Below are 25987 nucleotides of genomic sequence, written 5' to 3' on the forward strand. Positions count from 1 at the left end.
CAATTATGAAGAGTTTTATGATGAAATCCCCAGAAAAAGAGAGAATGCTCTGCCAAGCGGAGAAGTCGTCTTCATGGACGGGTCATCGAGAATTGACCAAGAAGACGGGCAAAGGTGCACATGCGTGGCCGTGATCAAACACATGGCAAATGGGGAGTTCCAAGTACTTGTCAGTGCACGAATACCATCCCACTATTCGGCACAGGCTGCAGAACTAGTGGCATTGATACTCGCCATCGAGAATCACGCAGACCTGGAAGTAACAGTGTACAGTGACCCGCCTATGTGACGTCCACCGTGCATGCAGGCCTGGCACGATGGAAAAGGAGGGCATACCTCCGAGCGGACGGCACGCCAGTGCAACATGCAGCCTTGTTGGACAGGCTGTTAAAAGCACTACAGCTCCCAGTGTGCATAGTGGTTGTCAAGTGCACCGCTCACACCAAGGGAACAGATTTCGTGACACGTGGAAACCATGAAGCGGACACGGAAGCCAAGGTTCCGAGGTTATGAGGTCAGACAACGCGCCCCATTTTGTAAACTCAGTATTTGAGCAGATTAGCTTGTTGCTTGGTATAAAGCACAAGTTCACGTCGGTGTATCACCCAGAAGGAAATGGCATATGTGAACGGCTCAACGGCCTGTTGAAAGAAAGGATAGCCAAATTGAAGCTCACATTAAAGAAGGGATGGCTGCACTGCTTACCACTGGCATTATATGCGCTTCGGCACCAGCCAGGCTTCGCCCATCACCTCAAGCCGCACAAGATTATCACTGGTAGAAGGATGAGAACCCCTCTTACCCCCCCCGGGATAGAGCTAGATGTGATGCCCAGCCCGCTAGGGAGGTTCTGGGAGAAGAAATGAAGAATTACCTTGACTGCCTTACCTCTAGTACATCTGTCATTTCAGGCCAGCTGCAGCGACGGCGGAAAGGGGACAGCACAGCACAAACCACAACAGACAATGCTGATGCAGGCGCAACTCTCAGCCTAGGCGCACCCCTTGTCTTCCCGGGGGACAGAGTTCTAGTGAAGAACTTTATGAGGAAGAAATGGGACGAACCACGATTTAATGGCCCTTTCATCGTAGAGGACTGCACCCCGTCCACTGTCAAGCTCCAAGGAAGAAGAGCCTGGATCTTCCTGAATGACGTCAAGCCCTTTATAGGAGAAGGCGCTTCTACTGCATCCACCGTGGAAGCTACAGACAACAGGGAAGGACCACAGCACATGCAGACAAGGTCTACGGTGAGGAAGAAGGACGCACAAGCAGAAAAGACAGACTGAAGAACTCGCTGTGAAAATTGTGGCTATACATTGAACTTTTTCTCTAAGCACTGAACAAGATGCAAGACTTTTTCAAAGAAACGCAATGTGCAGCTGAACTCGCAGAGCAAAGGAAAAGGTTGCATACTTTGAACCTGCAGTGACACTGGTAACGAAAACACGTAGAGCCACAGAGTAGTGAACAAAGAACTCTAAGGCTCTGATAAGCAGTAAAGGAAGGACACTCTTATAAGCTGAAACTGTTATCCTGAAAGCATCCAGTATCTAGACTTTGTTCACAAACTTATGGTACACCCCCAGCAGAAGCCTTAAGTGGGATGTACTCACCTAGTTCCAATTAGTGACATTGACGTATCCATCACTCATAGGGAGAGAAACAAGTGTCACAGAATTATCCAAGATCCAGAAAATAAGAAGGTAATGAGGCAACTGTTGACTGTAATCACAGAAGTCCTCGCTGAATTGCCCGAGCACGAGGAGCAAAAGACTGATGCTACCACCACAAGCAGTCATTGATGAGATCACATACGTGTTGTTCTTCGGAATCATAGAGGAGTGCCCAGCGCTTGTTGGGAGGACCACAGACACATTAACATTTATCAGAGATCCCCAAAATAATTACCTCCTGAACCAAATATGGAGTAAACTGAACACTGTGGTAGCCCTCCACGCAGCAGGCAAGTGCAAAGACTGCTCAAATCAAAAGCGAGGCGTGTGATCGGGACCCAGCAAGGCGAAGCAAATGCCACTGTCCCCCGCAAACACGCAGCTAGCACACAATGTTCTAATTAGACTCGTTGCAGACTATCCAGAAATAGTGGGAAGACCTGCTGACGTTGACGTTGCAACGTTTCTCAGAGACCCAGTCGATTTCCTACAAATGAAAACCGTTCTCCATGGAGCTATCCAGGTGGAGCTATCTAACTTCCAGCAAGAATACCTCAGGAGGTTCCAGTGAGACTTTCTGCCGACTTTCCGCCGTGGGACAGATCGGGGAGATAAGCAAAGAAACTGTTCACGACAGCAAAAAACCTTGTGATTGAGACTCGAATAAATGTCCCTGTCCCTTGAGGACAGCCTACTTGCCCACAACGTCCTCTTCGGCTTAGTAAATGACTTTCTGGAAATGTTAGTGAGACCTGCCGAGGTTGACGCCCTCACCTTCCTCAGAGACCCTGCCAACGCGAGAAAGATAGGAACACTCTTCTATAGCATACAGCTACAAATGGAACTGTCCAGCTTTCAGAGGGAGTTGCTGAGAGAATTCCAGTGAAATTAGTCGGCAAGGGACAGATCGAGAAGGCAAGGACTGATCACACTGCAAAAAAGACTGGTGACCTAAGAGACAGAGAATCAGAGCAAATGTCATTATCACCTGAAGATAGCAGAATTGGCTTCACAGTCTTCTTTCACCTCATCGAGAACTTTCCAGAGCTAGTGGGTAGACCCATCACTGTCGACGTGCCCACGTTTCTCTGTGATCCAGCAAAAAATGCACAACTCAACAGACTCCTGAGAGCTATTGCATCACAGCTGAGAAGCAATCATGGACATCCGCTGCTGAGAAGAGCCTTAGAAAGGAGAGATCCAAAATAAAAACCCTTTAGAAGCCCCAGCCGGGGGCAGAGCAAGCAAACAAAGACACATTTCTTCATGCTTCCAACGTAGAACGAATCGAAAGGGGATAACTACATCCTGAACTTCTTTTCCGATTTTTCTTATTTTTCTCTATTTTTCATTATCCTCCCGAAGTGGAGTAAATGGGGGAGGGAGAGACTTTTTAGCAACTTGACCTCGAAGAACCAAGTGAAAGGAGCAGAGCAACGAACTTCACTGCCGTGTTTACTTTTTTCAACTTTTTTCTTATTTTTCCCACCTTCTCATATGTTCACTGTTATTTTTATTTTTGTTTTTATTTTTTCAATGGTTTGTCTATGCGTGATGTGCAGTGAAGCCATCCTTTTATGGTATCACTGCGAACAAATTCCTGCATGTCCTCAGGGCCAAGACGAGTTGTATACATAAATGCAGGAAGAATGTGATGTGCTAAAAGCGGTAGTCTAACCTTTTTCCATAGTCTAGCAAAGGATCTGTACCCCATAACTAGAGACTTCCGTCATCACTCGCAAGAGGGGGGACATTAAACTGCACCCGCGATTTCAGTGTTTGCTGAACTTTTAAGTAATGAAAATCAAGATAAGAAAATAAATAAACTATTGACTATGGACTTGTTCGAGATGGGGGCCCAAAACAGTAATTTAGTTGTGCCACCAGTGGAGGGGCGCCCCCGGTTTCCTGGAGGGAGATGCTGTAAGATGTCTTTCAAGGCTGTCATATGTATATGCATAGTGATTGTTATAGTATTTTTGTCTCTAACTGTCAGAACTGCCTTTCTTGTTGGTGCACAAAGCATCCCAATGTCCATGCTTCCACCAGGTAATGAACATCTGGGCCCCACAAAAGCACCCAGACCCTATATAGTGATCCCTGTTCCAAGAAAACCTGATGATAAAGCAAACGATTTACAGTTGAATGTAATTAGCAGTAATACGTACGCACTTGAAGTACTGAATGGTGAGAAAAGCTGGAGACAGGGTCAGCACAGAATGAATGATAACATAGCACTGTCCACGGCACGCACCCATACACTGAATGCACATGAGCAAGGGCAAATGTCAATGGCTACGCAACCACAGGCCGGAACAACCGAAAAAGAAAAGATACCTGTGAAACGAACAGCTCCAGAGAACAGAGAACCAAGCGAGCAACAAGACAGAGATGACAAAATCCCTCAAGAGAACAGAGGAAGCTACGAAGTAACTTACTGAGAAACACACGCGGTAGTCAAGTATGTGTTTCCGCTCATACTAAGAGCAAGGAAACTACATGAGGAGCTGAGCAAGAAAACTGCAACAACTGTGATAACAAGTACACCAGCTCCAATGCCAGAAGTAACTACCGAACCCACGACACCGCCACATTTTGGAAGGATGACTAGACAATGGTGGTGGGAGGAGGTCTACAAGAGAATGCATGAGGGAAGGAAAAGAAATGCAAGACCTCCCCCTATGACTGCAGGGCAGGAAATGGAACCTGCCTCACCGAGGATAATAACTGAGAAACTACCTGAACGAAAGAGCAGTACAGACGCATTCAGAGACATAGTGTTGGCCAACTACAGAAAAACGTTAATAATCAAGAGAAGCCCATATGAAACGGACACTGAACTAAACTACTACCTGGACAGCACAGCCTATCTTGGAAACAACATATGGTACCAGCACATGAAGGAAGTTGGACGACAATCAGAAGGAGAATGTTTCGTCTGTGCACTCCTGCCATATAGCATGGGCAAGTCCAAAATCTTTGTTGCAATAGAAGTTGACGTCCCCATGGCACACTGCATGTCACACGTAGCAATGTGCAACACCAGAGGGCAGTTTATGGGAAGAGACGCCTCACTGATATGGGCCAATGAAAAAGACTTCCCAGATGAAGACGGTTTTGTCCAGGACATCAAAACAAGAAACAGGGCGCACACCAAGAATCACGTTATTAGATATGAAAACCCTGATGTCAAAGGATCAGGAATTAGATGGGAAATAAACCCAAGACTGAACGTCCAAGGAAGAACTGCAGAAGAGGCTCAAATCTGGAAGAACAGAGGCCAAATGCAGATCTGGGGGTCAGTGGTTTCCCCAGACGGATGGGAAGAAGGAGTAGTAATCTGCCGAGCTTGGATGTTTCTTGGAGCCTGCAAGGAAGCAGTAGAAAACTCACAGAGGTTATGTAAACCTCTATGGCCAAAATTGGGTCAAAGACAGAGGAGGACCCCTTGAAAATAGCACCGTTGGAGAACCCGAAACTGTGCTTCGGAAATAATGGTACAAGGAAAATGGGGGAAAATCAAAACTGTGGACGAATATATGAGGCACCAGGAATGGCACAAGGAACCGCAGTCCTGATGGACCGCTATTGGGCATGTGGATCCAAAGCATACATAAGACTGCCAAGAAAGTGGGGGGGCATATGTACATTGGTCACTGTCCATGTCCCCGCACTGGTGATTCCAAAAAACAATCTGAATCTGGACAGCTTCGCGAAAGCAGATGCTCATCTGAGAAGGAGGAGATCCGCAGAACTGATATCCAGAATTAAGAGAGAAAACTACTTTTCTGCCAAATCAGAAGAAGCATTCTATGCGATTCCATACGAACACAGGCTGTTCAGCCTCACTTCAAAACTATTCACCACAATGCTCCTGCCACACATCCAAATTGGAGTGAATGCTAAATGGTTGCAGATAACCAGAGGGGAGTTATTGCAGACCATCAATACCACTATAAAAGGATTCAACGCGATCAAAGAAGAGCTGAGAGCAATCAGACTGATGACTCTCCAGAACAGATATGTACTTGATATGAGCACCGCAATGGATGGAGGTGTTTGCGCGAAAATTGGAGAATCATGCTGCACTTTTATACCATCTCACGACGAAGAAAATGGAACCCTCACAGAGGCCATAAGCATGTTAACGACCCTGAAAAACCAGATGACTGAGGAAACAGATGAAGTAGATGATGATAGCTGGTTCGGAAACCTATTCTCATGGGTCCCGCAATGGATGGCAGGCATATTCAAGTTCCTGGGAGCCTTGCTAGCAATGGTGCTGCTAGGAGTCTGTGTTATCAAGATAATCATCACACAGTGCCAGAAAACTGCAAAGAAGGCCATTGGGATGAAAATTATGGTCGACGTCGAACCAGGCTGGAAGCCCAGAGACCTGACAGATGAGGAGATAAAGGACTTCGTGAAGGCCAGTGAATTTGCACCAGAGGGAACAAAATTCCCTTATCCTAAGAAACGAAGAAGGTATGAAGGCAAATGGATTTACTGCAGTCCAAATGGACAATGCCAGTTGATGACCTGGAACAAAGATGAGCATGTGAAAACAGCAGGAAGCTTGAAAGGGGTGATAAAGATATGGACACCAAAATTGCATACTTTCACGCCTTCTTGTGTAAACCCAGGAGATGATGAGCAAGAAGCTGAGGAATCAAAGAAACTGAATATAAAGGATGAAGTAGGAGTGGTCGATGAACCGACCAGAGGGGGGAGTGTAGAGGAGGTCCCAGATATGACCTGCACCCCTGCCCCCCATTGCGAGTTGCCAGTAAGGTACTCGCTGTGGTATGTGATGTACGAGGAACAGCTAAACCAACAAAGGGCGGCAATGGGGTGCTGCCCTGTGAACATTAGAAGATCAACACGTGTTGAAATGCCCATAACCAGGCAACGCTGGGCAGCAAGGTACCCAATCAGACAACCGTACCTGCCATTGGTACGAAACGACGAGTATTTACAGACTGTCCACGAGGAAACCCCGAAGGCCTTAATGAAAGGCCAATGGAAATAGACTAAGGGCCTGGGCAGCCCCGAGAACAACCAGAAGTGGCTACTGAAAGCTATGCATGCCAGTAAGTACCGACAACTACGAGGAGAATTCTAATGGACGAAGGGGAGAGACACTGTGAAAACGTATGAGAATGGTGCCATGAGACAAGAAGGAAGCAACTGCCTTATTGAACGTGTGTAAATAAGCTTGAAATGCAAGATGCAAGTAATCGATACCGCCTGCAATTTTTAAGTAGAAGAATAGAGCGGCATGCGCCAACTATATATGTCTACCTCAATACAGCATAATGTACACGTGCGATTCCATTTTGTTTGAGCAGAAGAAAGCCCAGGCTGCCCAGGCCCAACTGACTGAGTTTCACATCTAGGTCCAAGCTGAGGAAATGAACGGGATCAAAACTTAACAAAGGATGGCTCATGCCGGGGAAATCGAGGTCAACCAGAGAAGGGGAGGTGAGCATGAGCTCACGAAGCTCCAACTTCAGAGCACGCCAGCCCGCCCGTGAAGGTCAAGATAAGAGAGGCCCATGCAGGTGGCCAAGCGAACACAGAATCAAATGCACAAAAAGACTGAGAACTGAAGCAGATTCACGGTGGACCAACATGTGACAAGACAGGCGTGAAGATGTACCACCGCCTAATGTCATTCAGAACCAGAGGGTGCCATAATTTTTCCTGATAAGAGACTACAGATCCGAGGCCATACCCAGCCAACTAATTGACACATAGCCCTAAACCACTGATTGATGGAAGGGAGGTAGGGTGAATATTGGGACACCAGGCACAAGGGTGTCTAGTCTGCATGCTGCTAATTAAAGTGGAGATTTATGTTTAGGGGTGTAACTTGCCCAATCACAATGGACCATGTAATCTAGGGTCCTATAGAGACTGTAACCAATAGGACGTCATACTTTTAGTGACGTCAATCACGTGTGTTGTAGAGGGATGGGCGTAGACGCCCACCCGATAAGAGTTATCCAATCCGTATGCTTTATTTTCATATACAGATATAACACCTATACTTAAGTTACCTTTCCCAACCAATTATATTGCATGATGGTTTTTTATAGAAGTGTACGTCAATGATGACGAAGTTTGCCCATAAAAGAGGCTGTTGATTTCCACAAGCTGATGTATGTACTAAATGGACTTCCCTTTGCCAATTTACTGAGTCCCTAGAATTTATTTGTGCTGGAGTATGTAAATCCTGCACCCTGTCCTCATTCGGTGCAGCTATCTTGTCTTGCAAGTTTTTGGGGGTTGTTTGTTCTGACCAATGTACCGTCAGTAATTTCCTCTCCCCAAGAACAGGTAAGGTCCAGTGTCTGGGGTTGATTTTATGTGCGTGTGTTACTTATATTGGGTGTGTGTTTGTGTATAGGTTGGCTAGCCCAGTGGGCCTGTATAGAACTTGGATGGTGTGTTGTAGGGAGCATGAGCAAGGCGCTTAGTGCTTGGCTACTCTGTAAGTTCTTCTATGTGGCTAATCTAAATGTGACGCATGACTAATCTTCACAATTCTTTCCATGGAATGCATGGTTAAATGCACAATCTATTTAAGTATGATGCATGGGTTATGTTCACAAATCTAAGTGAGACGCATGGCTAATCTTCACAATCTATTTAAATGTTACGTATTGTATCTAAATGTGACACGTGGCTAATCTTCACAAATCTATGTTCATGTGACGCATGGCTAATCTTCACAATCTATCTAAGTGTGATGCATGGCTGATGTTCACTATTCTAAGTGAGACGCATGGTTAATCTTCACAATTCTATCTTAATGTGACTCATGGCTAATCTTCATAATCTGTCTAAGTGTGATGCATGGCTAATGCCCACAAATCTAAGTGAAACGCATGACTAATCTTCTCAGTTCTATCTAAATGTGACACATGGATTGAGTTCTGTGTGACAGTGGAGTGTGGACATAGGTGTTAGTGAGTGAAGGTAGAGTGGGCATGGGAGTCACAGACTTAATAAATTGAGTTTGCATTACAAGTAATGATCTGGCTGTTTTTTCGGTTGTGTCTTAGATTTTACTACAGTGATTTCTCTATTTAAATTGTGCAGTGTTGGAATGCATTTTCTATTAGTTCCTGACCCCAAAGGTACACATCCTTTCCTTCTGCACGGCCTCATGTGCTGGTCTGCCAGCCCATATCTCATCATTCTCCTCCTCTGGGTCTGCCAGTGCCACATCCTCCTCAGCAGACAATGGGAAATCCCTCCTGATGCACATATTATGCAGCATCACACACACAAGGTCTATCTTCCCAACGTTCGCTGGACTGTACATATGTGCCCCTTCAGTCCGTTGGGGGCACCATAATCTTCCTTTGAGGAGTACAAATGTGCGCTCTATGCCCACCATTGTCCTTGTATGTGCCTTGTTGTATGCAATCGCTTCTGCCGTCCCATGGTTCCTTATTAGGGTCATGAGCCATGGTAGTTGTGGGTTGCCAGAGTCACCTGCACATGGAGTGAGACTGGGTCACTTGCACATAGGTAATGGTCTTATTTCCCCGTCCTGACTAAGTGGTACATTCTTTTCACTTCCATACAGTCGTTTCAGTACGCTCTATTGCCATAGGGGTACGTTCCCTTGCATTTGACAATGCACAATGACTGCAGCATATGTATGCACCATCATAGTCTGCTTTCCCCAATTGTCCCTACCCATCCCAATGGGTACTTGGCATGTTGCTGCCCTTGCTGACTTTATCTTAGTCTCTGTGGTTTATTTGATGTGTGCTTATGACAGTGTTTAGATTGGCGTATTGTATGTCTAAGGACATTTGTGTCATACTGGGAATGGTGGCCGGATTTCCTTTCTGCTTCCATCAGTGGCCCCATGGATCCTTCATCAAATCTGAGGGGTAGGAGAGATGGCAATCTACAACTAATGTGCATTTTCAGTTACAAACCCATGTGGATCATGCCCAAGGATCTTTTGTGCTACATTTGCATGGGGTATCTTTGGCATTGCCCCTCCTGATCCCCCCGCTCCACCCCATTTCACTTCCACATTCACTTTTCTGGATACATCCCCAGGATCTAAGTGTTCTGTCTGCTGTGGGTCTCCATATACTCAGGCAGGGTGCTGTTCCATAGTACCATGGCGTCATGTTTTGAACCAAGGAAACAGCCGCAACAGTAGGTCACAATGAGGTCTGCGTCACATGTACATTGCACATTAGGCGAATGGCACTTTTTCCTGGTGGAGAACACATGCTACTATACCTGGAGTACCACCAATGCCACCTGTGCACAGTCCAGAGCTGCTATTACATTGGGGAATTCAGCAGTGGCATGAAATCTAACCTTTGTGATATGCAATACTGCAAGGGTGCTGGCAGAGAGATGTGCTGGTGCACATTTTTCAGCAGTACCTCCATCACTTGTCCCAGCAGCACTTTTGAAAATGTTGGTTGAGACATGCCATGCAGCATGCCGACGGTGTGGTGATATGCGCCTGTGGCACAAAAGTGAAGGACTAATAACACCTTCAGGAGCAGTGGTATGGCTGTTCGTATATGGTTGGCAGTCTCAATATCAGACTGGGTAAGGGTAAAGAGGTCTGCAATGGTTAGCGGGTTGAGGCAGTAAAGTGTTATCAATTGCATCTGTCAGTGCCAAGGGCACCCCCCTTGCCACGCATCTCCCCTGATTTGGCCCTGTTGGGTTTCTTTCTTGCTGCTGGTGTGCTATCCTCTGTAGGTCAATGTAGAGTAGGAGTCCCTGGATGTCAAAGTTAGCAACTGCCATGGGCTGCATGGTGCTTGGAAGTGAGTTTTTGGGGAAGGTGTGTCCCTTACATACCCTGCTTGAGTCCATTAGGTACATCTGTGGGTTCATTCTCTTCACCTGGATGCATTTCCCTTCACCGATTTGGTGGAGGTAACTACGCCCAATTTTTGGAAGAATTACCACACATTTTTGGCTGTATTTTGGTAGCATTTCAACTTGTAATGGGTTGTAATTACCATTTGTTATCAAGTCGTTAATTCCGCAGGTGCAATTGCTGCTGGGGCTGAATCTGCCGGTTTAAGGTGATAATTACGCCTGTGCTAATTTCCGCCAGTGGTAAATCCACTGACAGAATTAACACCCATTTTCAATAACCCTTTATTCGACAGAGTTGCAAAGGTGGCAGTAATTCCGCTACCGCCACTTTACACTTACGGACGAACTTGTAATTTGTATTTTTGTATTTATTACGTTCTATATGCCAAAGCGCTGTACAAATATCACATCACAGTACAATTAGGAGAGCGCAATATCTTTAAACCAAAAGACTAGAGAAGAGCAGAGCGAAAGAGAGGGTAGAAATACATAGAACGTAACAAAAGACGAAGAGCGTTCCAATGTAAATGAGCAGGTAAGGAAAAGGAAAGAAATCTAGACTGAGCACATGGAAGACGAGGGACAGTTAAAATAAAAAGAGAATGAGAACAAAGAGAGTGAGAAGGAACGTAAAATGATACCAGAGATGAAAGATAAGGGGGAGCAAGGTTATAGAGAGATTTAAAGACCGTACAAAGACAATTAAATGTTATGCAGTGATTTTAACGAATTAAATTACAGAGAATGCTGTAACAACGAAAATGTTATAACGAACAAATTATCGATTTATGTTTAAAATGTATATAGGGTGGGTTAAGGGGTTAAAACAGGTGTGGAGGTGGTTGTGTGGGTTTAAAAGCATAGGGAAACAGGGGATTGAGGCAGACCCACCAAAGGAAAAAAAATGGAACAATTCAATATTTTTCGTTATAACATTTTCGTGATTACAGCCTTCTCAGTAATTAAATTTATTAAAATCACATGTAACCAATTAAATTTAAGAGAGTGAAAGGAAAGCCATCCAAGAGACATTAGAGACAGAGAAATAGAATTGTGAGGCAATAGAGAACATAGAAGACAAACAGAAAAATTGAAGATAGTCTTAAGAGGACCCAATTGCGAGGTGGGAAAAAAAAGAATGCAGGTGCTGTAAAACAAGCGAGAAAAGATAAGAGAAGAAATGAAGACTTTTGTTGCCCAGAAAGTGAGAAATGGTCTATCCTTGAGGGTGTTGAAAAGGTGAGTCCGACATAAGTGTGAGAGTAAAGAAAAATGATGAGAAAAAAAGAGCTCAGAGTCAAGGTGGAGGCTCAGATTGCAGGCAGAAGAAGAGAAAGAAAGCAAAGAAGGGCAAAGAAATAGAAGCAGGTGGAGAAGGAGGAGCAATAGTAGTAGCATGAAAAAAGAGAAATTCCATCTTAGCAGAATTTAACACAAAATAGTGGTCAGCCACCCAAGATTTGATAGCCAAGAGACACCATGCCAGAGCGTTATCAATGGCAGAAGTAAAAGAAGAGAACGAGAGAAAAAGTTTAGTGTCTTCAGCATAAAAATGGTGAAACAGTCCAAATGAAGAAATAATAGAAGCAATAGGAGAAGTGTAAAGAGAGAAAAGAAAAGGTCCCAAGACCGAACCCTGGGGAACTCCATGAAGAATGGAAACAATGGGAGAAGACATAGCAGCTGAGGATACCGAATATGTGCGGTTTGACAAATAAGAATGAAACTAGGAGGGAACCGAACCAGACAACCCAAAAGATGAAAGAGAAGAAAGAATCTTGATCCACAGAATTGAAAGCAGCAGAAAGATCAAGTAAAATTAAGAGACAAGAATGTTTAGAACAACAAGCTGAAAGTAACGAATCACAAACTGAAAGAAGCGCAGTTTCAGTAAAGTGAAACAAAGAAAAACCAGGTTGAAAACGAGGAAAAATAGAATTATTAGAAATAAAAGAAGATACTTGAGAATAGACCAGACACTGCAAAAGCTTAGAGAGATAAGGAAGAAGAGATATAGGCATCAAATTAGAGGGGAGAGAGTGATCGAGAGAAGTCTTTTCAAGATTACAAGAATGTTAGCATGCTTAAAAGAAGAAGGAAAAGTCGAGGAAAGAAGAGAAATATTGTAGAGGGAAGTAAGATAGGACACCATAGAGACATAGACCTTGTGTATAAGTAAAGAAGGAGTTGGATCAGAAGGAGCAGCAGTAGTGTGCGCTCAGGCTAACAAAATCGGGGTATCAGAAGTACAGATTGGGAGAAAAGATGACAGGACAGAAGAATCAGGAAGAGAAGAACAGGCGGAAGAAGGAACAAAAGCAACACTAAGAGCAGTAACTTTCAAGGAAAATAAGAAGCGAAATCAGTAGCACCGAGAGAAGAAATAAAAATAAGGTCTGGAGAAGGGGGGGAAGTAAGCGAGACAGGGTCATAAAAAGACTGTGAGGATAAGCAGACAGAGTGAAGAAGATCAGAATAGAAAGAGCGCTTAGCTGAGAGAAGAGCTTCATCATAGAGAGAGTGAAACGAAGAAAGAGAATAAGAAATAGAATACAAATTTGATTTACGCCAGAGACGCTCCAGATCGCAGAGAGTTTGCCACATTGGACAAAGCTGTGGCATGAGCCATGCAATGGTTTTGATAGCTTCCAAGTAGGCAAAGAAGAGGAGGCGGGATACAAAGAATCAAGAGAAGAGGAGAGAGAAAGAAGAAAGTAAAGAAGCAGCATCGTCCGCAGAAAGAGCTGAAAACTATGCACTTTCTAAAGTTCAGAAATAATTCCTAAAGTGAAATGCACACTTCTTTTAATTTATGTTAAATTCCTGTGACTTCACTTTCCACTGCATACGTCAGAGTCCTGCCACTTTCTGTTGTAGAACTCGATCCCTGGAAGACACTAACCCCAGTTACAACGAGTGATGTACCAACTTGCTAACATAACGACAGGAAACCAATGGGGAGCATCGCTTTATTAATGGGACGTGACCTCAAACCAGGAACTGTCACAGGCAAGAATGACAACACAACAAACGTTAGGCACACCCAATGCACAGCTGCCCTCGAGGTAAATATTCAATATACTCATTGCGTGACAGTGTGAGTAGTTATGCAGGTTCTACTGCTTGCTTTTATTGCACTGCTTGGTGCTTAGATGCTACTCCTCCTTGATTGCTGCACCCTTTGGCCCTTGTTGATTCTGTTCTGCCAATGCAATTGCAATTTATGTTTTGAATTAGTAATTCATGTTGGTGTGCATGATATCATTAGTGTGAAGGTGCAGACTGAACATGAGAAAAAAGGTTCTTACTGCCAGAGAGAGTGAAAAAAAGGAAGAGAGAGAGAGAGAGAGAGAGAGACAGAGAGAGAGAGAGAGAGAGAGAGAGAGAGAGAGAGAGAGAAAGAGAGAGAGATGACTAAAGAAAGCATACAATCTCTTGTTGGTCTAGTGTTTTAGAAATTGACAGCACTGCTCCGCATTTAATGCAGTGATTTAATTATATGGCTAACATATATTGGCAGCTGAGACTGCCAAGCCCATAGCTTCGGAGGGAGGTTGCATGCAGAGGGCAGCACTCACCCTTGCAGCTTAGCCTGGGCGGGGGCGCCGATGGGAAAGGGGTGCTACCTCAACAGTCGGTAAAATTTCTCACCAGAGAGAGCAGAGTATTTACATTTAAACAATCATTAACATGGCAGCAGCAAAATAACGTACAGAGGCAGAGGACAAAAGTCTGCCCAGGAGATATCAATATAACCCTCTGATGATGCCAAATGCTTAACAGCTGGCTCAGGTTTTAAATAGCCCATGCCTCCAATGCTTAGCATCACTTTGTAAAACTAACTGGATTCTGAAATGGGGGGAAAGGTGCTCTAATGGGTCAAAGGAAGGCTTTGTAGCTATTCAGCCTCCTGAGGTCTGAAAATGTATGTGGTGGCGGGGATGAGTGATTCGACAGCGCAATGGGTTAATGGCCACACTCACAATCAGCTTTTAAAACTGTCAGTCAGCCCTTTCCCGACATTTTGGGGCTGCCTCCTTCCTTCCTGAGAAGGAGCAAGGTGCTTTGCTAGGCACTCACTGGTTGGGTGCACATAAACACAATAGCAATCTGATTCAATCCAGTGGAAGCGTGGCTTGACCATGGCCTGAAAGGCACCACAAATGGCAAACACCTCTGCAATCTTCTATGCACCAAACCCGGGAGAAACCGCACTTTTTATTATTATTATGGTTTTTATTGAGCGCAGACCTAGCTTCGAGAAGCAACGGAGCGCTTTACAGAGGTGTACAACATTACTGATGCAAACAGAGCGCTTTTCAGTGGTAACAACAGAAAAGATATACAGCAGCGGTGGTGTCTACTGAGTCAGGTGTTGAGGAGGAGAGACTCCTTGAGGAGGTTGATCTTGAGTTATTTTCTGAATTGTAGAGCGCGGTGCAGGCAAGTCTGATTCTGACAATGAGGAGGATCCTTAGTCGTGGGGTGTAGGCTGAAAAGGCTTGTTTTCTGGCCCTTTCCTTTTTGCAGTGGCAGATTTCAAGTCTGCACATGTCCTGGCTTCTGGTGGTGTGCTGTCCACATAGAGATGCAGAGCGTCTCTGCGAGGTAGCTGAGTGACTTGAGGGTGACTGCCTTATAGATGATGCAGAAAGACTTGAAGGTAATTTGTGCTTGCAGTGGGAGCCAGTGAAGGTCGATGAGGGCCGGAACGATGTGGTCGTATCTGTGTAGACCCTTGATTAGGAAGGGGCCGCGTGTAGGACACCTCTCAGGCGCACAAGGAAGGATGACGGAAGGCATTCAAGGAGTCAGTTGCCCCCATCCTGGTTGGATAGGACAAGTGCTTGAACGGTGGATCTAAAGTTGTCCAGAGAGAGGATGGGCTTGCCCTATCACAGGAGGGAGAGCTCTTACCAAGCTGTCTAAGTTTTCTTAGCTATTTGTGTCTTGTAAGAGAGGTGTTTGTCGATGTGGAACCCAAGGTACTTGGTGAGCTCGGGTGTGAAGTCCTCAGAGTTCATGGTTGATACTCAGGTCTGTATGTCTGGGTGTTCGGTGTTGTTGGTGAGGAGTATGAATTCTGTCTTGGAGGGGGTGAGCTTCAAGTATGGACTGGACATCTAAAACTGGATCAGCTTGAGGCCGGTTTTGAGCCTATGAATGTCCTTGATAGAGTCGATCCTGAGGTATAGCTGTGTGTCGTCTGTGAATTGGATGTAGATGTTGTGTGTGGCTAGGAGGGCTTCCAGCAGGTCCATGTATAGATTGAAGATCACTGGGGAGAGGATGGAACCATGCGATACTCCATCTGTGATGGGCAGCATTGGCGATCTAGAGGAGTCCATCTCAACAAACTGCTTGCGGTTGGCGAGGTAGGACTTGAACCAGTAGAGAAGAAGGTTGCTGATGCCCATGCACTGATGCAGGGTGTCTTTAAGCACCTGGTGATCTACTGTGTTAAAATCGGCTGAGAGGTTAAGTAGAACCAGGAGGCAGGGGTGGCCGTCATCAAGGATGTTGAGGGTGTTGTTGACTAACTCTATGGTTGCTGTCTCCGAAAATCTGGGTCTGAATCTATATTGGTAGGTTTGGAGGAGATTGATGGTGTTGATGTGTTGCTGCAGTTGTGCGGCTACCGCTTTCTCGATGTTCTTACCTAAGAAGGGAAGATGGGTGATGGGGCGATAGTTGACTAGGTTGTCGGGATCCAGAGTGGGTTTATTTGGTAGAGGGAGAATTTGTCCTGCTTTTAGAGTGGATGGAAAGGTGCCTTAAAGTAGGGAACTGGAGATGATCTCCAGCCAGGGAAGAAGAGCTTCTGTACGGAGTGTCTTGAGGATGGATTCTGGGAGGAAGACATCTGTATACGATGTGGCTTTGATGGCGGTTAGGGTTTCTACCAGGTCCTCTGTCGATAGTGTCCTGAATGTTGTCCAGGGTGTGGAGATTTTGCTAGGAGGGATGTGAGGTGGGTCTGTGGATGCAGAGCTGGCGTCTGTGTTCTGGCGATTCTTGCTGCACTTCAGCTATGCATTAGTTTACGTGAGTTGTTTCAGCATTGCAGGTGCGGCGACTACTGAAGAAGGCTTGTTTATCAGGCTAACATTTCCAAGATGGACGTACGGCTCCACAGAGGTTTTGTTGTTGCAGCTTTCTGACCAGCTGGTGGGTACATTGACAGCCATTAAACAAAGAGCAGGTGGTGGGCTGCCCACCAAGTAGTGGTTCTTTTTCCATCAGCAGAGGAGTGAGGAAATGTGGGGAGTTCAGGCCTGGTGGTGATGTTTATTTATTGTGACATATTCACCCTACTAAACCTCATCAGCGATGGATAGGAATCCTGTTGTGTCTGCATGACCAAGACGGGATGTGTGCGTCAGTCGGCATGCTGCGACAGCCTCTTAAATCCCTCTGCATTCCTTCTGTCAGGCATTTCAGTAACCCTGCCTTAAATCGTCATTGCCATTTTTAATTTACCAATTATAAGTTCAGTTCTGTGGCTTGGCATCTCCACTTATACATTCAGGCACCACGACCTGAGAAGGGGAATCAAAAGCAGCATTATGTTCTGATTTACAGCTCTGTTTATGCTGGGAGTCCCCTGCAAATCTTAGCATTGAGTGAGGCCTGCAAGGCCTATTTTGTGTGTTTGTCCACCCACTGCATGTTTGTGTTTCCAGTCGTCAGCGCTATGCTCCTCTACACATTACTTACCAGCAGCCCAAGGTGCCTCTGCTCCCTGAATCAATGCACTTTGCTGTGCCCATTTGTGCTGGTGTTGACCCGTTAACTGCAAAAATATTGCTGTCGCTCATAGACGTACATCCCACAACCTCTCTGGATACACGTTTTTAACGATTGTCCAACTTTGTAAAAATATTACATAACAGTTATTTTGCAGATAAGTGTGGATATTCATTTAAAAAATAGCATTGATATAATAAACGTTGTAAACGTTTAGCACGATGTCTTTAGGACACTGTCTGTAATGTGTATTTTCTTAATTTCTTGCTTTAACACAGAGATGGAGGGGCAGCTTAGTCCCCATTTCCCCTGCTAATGACTCCTAACCATGACTTTTTCAGGGTCCAATTGGGATATTATGACTGCCCCTTCAAGGATTATTTATAATTGTTCTTTAATAACGCACTTAACACCACAGATTGATTTCTAAGCACTGGATCAGGATTCGAAACCTGTGTTGGGTTGTCTTGTTTCCAAGACAAACACGTTGCCCCTGAGCTATCCCCCTTACCCAGGTTGTGTGACAGTTAAGGTATTGCGCCACTACTCTGGTAATTATAGTGATGGGATCTTGATTGAAGCTTAAGCCATTCAGAGTTATGAAGCGACAGGTTCCACCATGGTTTAGAACCTACCATGACAACCTCTCGATGCGGCCATGTTGTGCGAATCGGACTCATTTAAGAGATCATAGAAAATGCCTCGAAATTCAGTAGTTCAGACAGAGGCAGAGGCAGGCACTAATGTTGCAAGGGATTTATGACTGCGCATTTTGGCAGCACATAACTACAATGGAGTAATCTGTATCGTTGTTCTCCTCTCGTTGCACGCTCTTTTTGTCTCTGCCCGTTGCCCATCTCTCTTTCTGTCTTACTTCACAACTCTGTCTCTGTCCCTCTGGTTGAGAGTCTCGTTACCATGTGCTCGTTTGCTAGGGCCGATCAGCCATTGCTGAAAGCAGCAGCAACAAAGTAAAACAAGCATTGGGCTTTTGTGTACGCATGTGAAAAGCACTTTCCGGGCACTGTGCTAGTGATATTAACTGCCCATTGATGGTAGCAGGTGCAAAATCATGTGAGCACCTGAGCATCTAATATCAGTGTCTAGCAAATTCCTAATACTTATACACATGCTAAAACGGTTGGCTTTGCCAATGCTTGCTTTTAGTGCTTAATACACCAGTAGCATGTGTACAGCTCCAATTACGTCAACTATTCTCGGAAGATTGCTTTGAAAAAACACTGGCAGTCATTTTGAGTGCAAAGTTTGATGGTAAGGCTGGAGTGAAGCAAGCTCAAAGAGTTTCCACAAGTAGTTGTTTGGGGTCAGGAGGGGCAGGAACTGGGTGGGAATGGTCATAGGGAATATCCAAACAACACCAATAAGCTTTAGGTCCACCCTGATAGGTCATTTCTCTCTATCTTTACTCTAATGAAATAGTTTTGGCTTATAGGTGGCGCTCGCGCCACTTATAAGACCAAACTAAAAAAGGACCTTAAAAAGAGTTTGGCAGGGCTAAACGAAACAGGGGTCTGGCCACAGTTATTCATTTACTGCTACTTTACTGCCAATTTCATGCACTGCATAAACAGCAATTTGGTGGTAAATTGGAGCAAATACCTCCAGCGCTTACTGGAGGTTTTTTCTCTACCAAATCTCCAGTGAACTACTACAGATTCTAGAAATGGGGAACACTGCCATCCTGCCACTCAAAATCCAAAAAAGTACTTTAAATGTGAGTGGCACAAACAGTAAAGTAGTTTGGCCATATTTCCACAGGAAACACTACCAAATTGATGAGGCCTCAAAAAAAAGAAGACAAAAAATACCTGGCAGAGAAAATGATGTATCCGATTCACTGTAGTTGATTAGGAACATAATACCCTCCTATCATGTTACAGCAGGACAATGCAACATTTGGAAATGGACATACACAAAAATAACAACAGTGGTCACTACTATATTGCATATCACAAAGCTTGACTCTTGGATTAGGGCTAGCGGCGTCTTCTAAAACAACTTCCCATGATCGCCTCTAGTTTCACAGACTCAAGGTACAATCTGTGATGTCAAAACATAAGCAAATTAGGGGTCGATAAAATGTACCCATCCAATGCCTCGCAAATGATAGGGGTGCCCTGCCTCTTATTATAAATAACAGTACCTCAACAAATGCAAAATGAATCTCTAATGAACAAGCCCGAATGTTTGATTCAGCGGCTACAAACTTTACAGAACTCAGCAGCTCGTCTGGCCTTGAAGGCACCTAGACTGGCTCATTCGCAGGCACTCCTGCGTCAACTTCATTGGCTTCCGGTACAAAGCCGCATTAAGTTTAAGGTTCTTTGCCTTGTGTATCGAGCAACTCATAAAGAGGGAGCAGAATGTTTACAATCCAAACTGATTCCGTACCAGCCTTGCCGGGCTCTCCGGTCGGCTAATCTCTCTTGGATCTGCATCTCACGAGTCCGTCGAGCTCAGCCTGTGCTTGCTCCAACCATATGGAATGCTCTCCAGGGCTGAGATTAGGTCTACTCCTCAGTTTCTCTCTGTTCTCAAGAAGTTGAAAATATGTCTGTTTTGAGTACTACGTGCTGGCTTGACCCTCTTGCTTTTTCTCTCCTCAGCGCCTTGATGCCCTCACTGGTCTTTGTTTGCGCTTTACTAAATTCCCCTACAGTACAATACAACAAGCATATTCTTAAATTCACTGAGCTGCAAGACAAATAAGCAGAGGTTATTTAACTTAAGTAGCAGCAGTGGAGGTTTCCTTACTCACCTCAAAATAACTCAGATGGAGCATTCCCTGGGTAAAAGGTTATGACAGGTGGGGTACTAAAGGTGTAAGCAACATCAGCAGAGACAGCATCCAAAGAACGAGTGTGTGCATGCATACACGCGAGCCGAGCCTGGTTTGTAAAAGGCATACCGCCAAGCACAGCATCACTACATGGCAGCTTCAAAAGACCCGGGAGGGGGCGTTGGATGGCACTAGCGGGTAATGTAAACAGAGGCGCTGCCAGGCATTCAGGAGACTAACGGTGACGAGTGGACCAGCTCTGCACGAGTTAAACAGATTCCCTCACCATACAAAGAATTAGCGACTTCCCCCGACCGGTGCAGTGGGATGAAAATTATGGAATGTGAAAGCACATTGTTTTCCTCCTTACCCGCGTGTTTGAGACGAACAAGGTGTTTGATGGTGAAATAAAGCAGGCGGGGTGGTGCAGCAACATATTCCTTCAGGAAAGGGGTTGTCTTTTTAATGAGGACCTTTTGCAACAGCATACAACCTGTGCTGCTTTAGCTTATCTTTTGAACATGTCACTCAACCTGGAGAATAGTGCTGCTGAAAAACAGTGTGAAACGTGGGGTAAGAAAACCAGCTCAGGGCTGAGAGACAATCATCCAAGATGGCTGCCTCAATGGAAGAGCTCAGAGCTCCAAGGGTTCTGAGATGGGCAGGAATGGGCATGAATAGCCATAGGGATTATTATGGCTAGGGTCAGAGACTGGGAGGGATTCAGTAATCAAACAACACCAAATACACTGTTTATTCCTCCTCAAATGTCATTCCCATTGAAAAGCATTACAGGCCCTCATTCAAATCCCATATTTGAAGTTCTTCTGTTAAAGCTTTCATTGACAATAGTTTTGGCTTAAAGGTAGCGCTTTCAGCTCCACCTAATAGCCCAAACGAAAAACACTGATATTTTTAAGGAGGATGCTGTGTTTTTTATGGTTACAAGAAGAATGGGAGCAGCAGAACTGAAAGTGTGCCACAAAGTGGGTACCAGCCTGGTATTCAGAGTCATACATTTTCATTTTGTGTGTCCTGCAGGGATATCGCCATCACTTGGGTGGAGATGAAGGGGAGGTGGATAAGCTCTGTGGAGGTTGATGGGGTTCTGAAAAACATTTAAGGTACCATAGGCCCAAGATGCAGGGACAACAACGTTGTGATTTTTAATGTGTTATTATTAGTACTTGTTTGTACACGCATGAGTTCCTACAGGAGATCATCAGCAATGACAACCAATCAGTGGTCAGCATGCAAAATCAAACATTGCAATTGTGCTTGGCAGACAAAATGGTGTGTATTCTCGGCAAAAGAAGACATTAAATAATGGACATTATTTATATGTAATTACATTGTAAACAGGCTCTTTTAAAAAAATGTTTACAATGTTCACTTTTAACAATTACTTCCAGTATGTATTGTAGTCATAATATGAATGCCATAAAACCTAGAATAACGAGGTACAGAAAGTTATCTTTCCAAGATGGACAGCCTGTTACGCTCCTAATGTACTCTTCCTCAATGCCTCTATGAGAAAGGGGAAGAGAAGAAATAGCACCAATGATGGTTTGCATAAAATCAAAGAGCATTTTGAGGATATAAAAGCTTAACACAGATCTTTATATTTGACAAATATGGCTGTGATAAAAGGGCTCTATGGCTGAATCACTAAGTAAATAGCATACAATGGGATTTTTTCACAACACTCACCCTAATATTAACGTGTTTGTAACCATAAACCATATTTACTCCTTTGGATATCTTCAAAAATTGGATGAGAGGACACAATGGTTGTAGCATCTCGTTTTTCCAGAGGCAATGCTTCCTTTACCGAGAGTCTCACTGATTTTAGAAGAGGGGTGGCTGAAAGGGGAATTTGGATTTTGCAGCACTTGCTTTTTATAACTATTCCTATAAACAATAGCATGAAAGGTGGAGTGGGACATGAATGTTGCTTGGGCAACAGAGTAAGCGGTTATGTATACCCATGATGTTATGCAGTATGACTTTTATTTATTCACCACTGCAGAATATGGGAGATTCCAGGTATGTAAATGAGGCAGGTGGGGGAAGGGACAACACATTAGAGGGGAGGGAGCCACATGAGGAAGGTGAGGTGGGTGGCAGGATTCTAGATATTTATTTCCTTTTTGGCTGGAAGGGGATTGGGCAGGAACAACACAAGGAGTAAGGGCTGAGGAAGATAAAGGCGGGATGGCCCATTGACAGAAGGGAGCCTCAGCAAAATGGTCTCTTCCCAACAGATGTCAATTCAACACAACCCGATGGTAGGAAGCATGATGCTGCAAGCCTTTACACCTTCGGTGACATCAGAGACATTGATATGACATGACCTTGACCCTCATGACAAGCCATTTTCGTTTTTTTAAACATCCTTTATTGACCAATTAAATCAGAAGTAGGTTAACGACCATGGCATGTTAGGCATACACACTCATCTTCTAATCACAGGGGCTGAAAAATGAGTCCTGGGGTTTAAAGCAGTGACACAAGTGCTCCACCTGCGACTATTAAATGACACTCCTCTGACCAACCCCGGCGATCGAGGGGCACTATGTAATACTTGCAGGTTCCTATGGGAAAGGAACCAGTTGGAGTAACTGTTCCCAACAGCTCTACCTAATTTCAGATTTATCGGTCAAGTGGCACAGCGAGTAGAGCGCCCGCTTTGACACCCGTGCAGAGCCTGTTAACGCAGGTTCGAATCCCGGCGGGGCCAAACTCAGCCTTTCATCCTTCCGAGGTCGATAAATGAGCACCACACACCGTGGGTAATAATAAGCAGCGCTCAGATACCTGAGGGTTTGTAGCGCTATATAAAAGCCTAATTATTATTATTATTATTTTATTATTATTATCTAAAGATTCATTCACAAATCTTGCTGCACATCCGTTATCCGCTACTAAATAGGAGCTCAAGCTAAGCAATGTTTGAATTTAAATGATAAGAGTTGCCCTAAGACCTTTTTTTAAAATTCCTTTATATGCTGTGGAGATATTTACCATTAAATCAGTCTCAATGTATGATAATGAGTGCCTCCATTTTAACATAAACATAGGACAGTGGACTGACTATGCACGTTGTTTTTTCCCAACAGCCCTACACAACTCTTTGCTAGCCACAAGTCTGTTAGGCACACCCAGACAGACCGACAGATTGTAATTATCTAGCGATAGACAGTGTTCCTCCACTTTGTGCGCACAGTAGCAAGAAACCCCGTAGACAGTCCTAGAATAAGAGACCTGCCAAATATCTTCTGTAGGTATTACTTCTTAGAGACTCTCAGTGCAAGTCAAATATATCCTTTGTATTTGATACTGAAACAGGCTGTATTCAACTGATGTTGCAAGTTACTTCTTATAGCGCAGACCCAAAGAGAGGTTTCCCTCAGTAGGTCTAAAGGGGGGTAGCAGGCAGTGTTCGGAACTTTAAGAGGCTGTTATCCCCCGGCATCAAAAGTAAAAGCGATGCAGATTCTGGGTGAAATGGAATTTCAGAATGTTACAATATGTATGGTATATGAGTCAATGAGGATGGGCCAAGATGATGGGCCCATATGCTAGACTCCATGTACCATGTGAACTTTCTCCCAAAAATTAAACTGGGAAGTAATGTAAACTTTGAGTGAATTTTGACTTAAAGCACCTGAATGCACATGCAAGAAGAGGTATGCCATTGCTGCTGAAATGGTGGTTCAGGAGCGAAAACCTGTATAGTCAGTTAGAGTCCTTGTCTCAATTGGCCAAGAAGCCATGCCAGGATTGGGTGATTTCTCTGCTAAAATGGAGAACTCATAAAAGATTTGGTTGAATTTCAGAACTTGCACGCAAAAAGCCCATGAGCTTCCTTATATCAATTGTTGAATCCATGCAAACCTTGGTTGAAAGGAGGTAGCATCTCGCGTCTGAAGGCGGGGCCCAGAGTGGAAGCAGATTTCACCTCTGAGCATCCCTGGAACAAATGGGGGCTCCATGCAAAGTTTAGTTGACCTCAGGCCCACACTTTTCTGAATGCAAAATGAACGCACAAACATGCAGACTTATTACCTCATAAATTGACCTTGTTGTACTATCACATAGATTGCATAATAGTGAAAACAGGCGGGACACAGCTTTTCAAATTCATAAACTTACCACAAGCATCGCATTCCATGACTGCATTTTTCAAGAAAGTTATCTCCTTGATCTGAAAAAGAATAACATGCCAACTGTTATTTTGTTGTAGAAGATGGATTTCAAAATGGGGAAAATAGTGAGCATTATCACATGTCATGACATGATTTGGTGTCCCTCATCGGGAATCAATTTGCTTTTTTTTAAAAACATACAGGTTCAACAGGAACACCATTCTCACGTTAATTCCACAGAGACAGTAGTAACTAAGTCAAATATAACGTCCAGGTGACGGGTGAACCCACTACCATTACATTTCTCATACTTCTCCGACTAGGATCTACAAGGACCGGGTAGGGCTCACACCAGGGCGTGCCCTTTGTAGGACCGTACTGACTAGTTTATCTCTTGATAGGTGGTGATCAATAACATGCATATTTTCCTCCTTTTTTCCCTCCTCCCTCCCTCCGCACATCAGAGAAACACCCAGAGTGTCACTGTTCAGTTCATTCTATGACAAGACAGGAGGCTCGCATTATGCTTATTCTTTCTTTAATTCTGCCATCTCAGCATTTTAACATATCAACTTAACTCATTTTAATATTTTTCTGATATAACATTAGAAAAAAAAGGTAAAAGTTAAGTTCAAGTTTAAAACATCTCCGAAATCTCCACAGAGTGTTGGGAACCACGACTCGCATGATCCTTAGGCCCTCAGTAGTCCTGACCCCTCTCACTGTCCACCTATCAGCGTCCAGCATGGGGTAGAAGCAACCTGAACCCAATGTCCTTTCCTCTTTCTTTTGGCTGCCATTTTCAGATAAGTGCAAAGTTTTGTGTATTAGGTAATATCGTAATATGGCATTGTCATTATGATATTTATCACAGTGATTAATACTATAGGTCAGAGTGGCCATTTCGTAGTAATATCGTAATAATATTGGGTTTTAAAATTGTAAAAGCACTCTGTGCACCATCAGAGAAACGACTGAAGCATTTCAGTCAGGCATTTCAGACAGAGTCGCGCGCTCACGCGTTCTCTCTCATACCTTGCTTTCCCTTGTTCGATGTCGTAATGCGGCTTTAGATCGAGCACAGTGATTCAGAGTGGGGGAGAGGCTGGACGGGGCCACGGGCAAAGCCGCTCGCATTGGGCAGCCATCCTCGCTCTCCGCATTACTCTGGGCGGTTACTGGTGCCGGCGAACACGATGGGCATTCGGACCCAGGAGTGTTTCTCTTCACAAGTGATATAAAAAAAAAAAAAGAATTGAAAGAAGATCAAATCCAAAGTCTATATTACCAAGGCACAGAGGAATGGCTAGAAAGGCAGAGTCTCTGTCTTCATTGACTCTATCAGAGCCAATTTTCAGCTGACTCCCCAGAGGTTAGCCTTGCTAACATTGAATTATGGCTCAGAAAACTCACAAAGAATCACAATCCACCACCCCAGAGTGGAGTGAAGAAGAGTGGGAGGAAGAAGTACCCTCATTGCAGGACACTGATCTATCCCTCAGCTTTAAGAAGGTACTGGGGGACATCCTGACGCAGGCAGTTTCACAGGGAGAGCAACCTTTAGCACAAAGGTTGGATATGCTGGAAGCATTTATGGCTGAACAACAGGAACAGCTAACAGCCGCAAAGGGGCGGGCTGATAGCCCTGGCGAGGGTACGTCAGCAGGTCACCCCAAAAGAGGGGTTGATAATAAGGGGTGTAAGAAAGCCCGGAAGAGCGCAGACTCTCTGACCCCCACA

At 44.5% G+C, this 25987-nt stretch overlaps 1 protein-coding gene across 2 annotated transcripts in view; it reads right to left on the bottom strand.

The window, feature by feature from the left end:
- Nucleotides 1-25987, bottom strand: part of COMP (cartilage oligomeric matrix protein) — a 676605-nt gene that overhangs the window by 529297 nt on the left and 121321 nt on the right. For both annotated transcript variants that reach the window (XM_069649319.1, XM_069649318.1), the window contains exon 3: nt 24255-24306. In XM_069649319.1, coding sequence (XP_069505420.1) covers nt 24255-24306 — 52 coding nt within the window. The remainder of the gene's footprint in view (nt 1-24254; nt 24307-25987) is intronic.

Source organism: Ambystoma mexicanum, chromosome 1p, assembly GCF_040938575.1.
Source record: "Ambystoma mexicanum isolate Mex_15411 chromosome 1p, UKY_AmexF1_1, whole genome shotgun sequence".
In the NCBI taxonomy this organism is placed as follows: Eukaryota; Metazoa; Chordata; class Amphibia; order Caudata; family Ambystomatidae; genus Ambystoma; species Ambystoma mexicanum.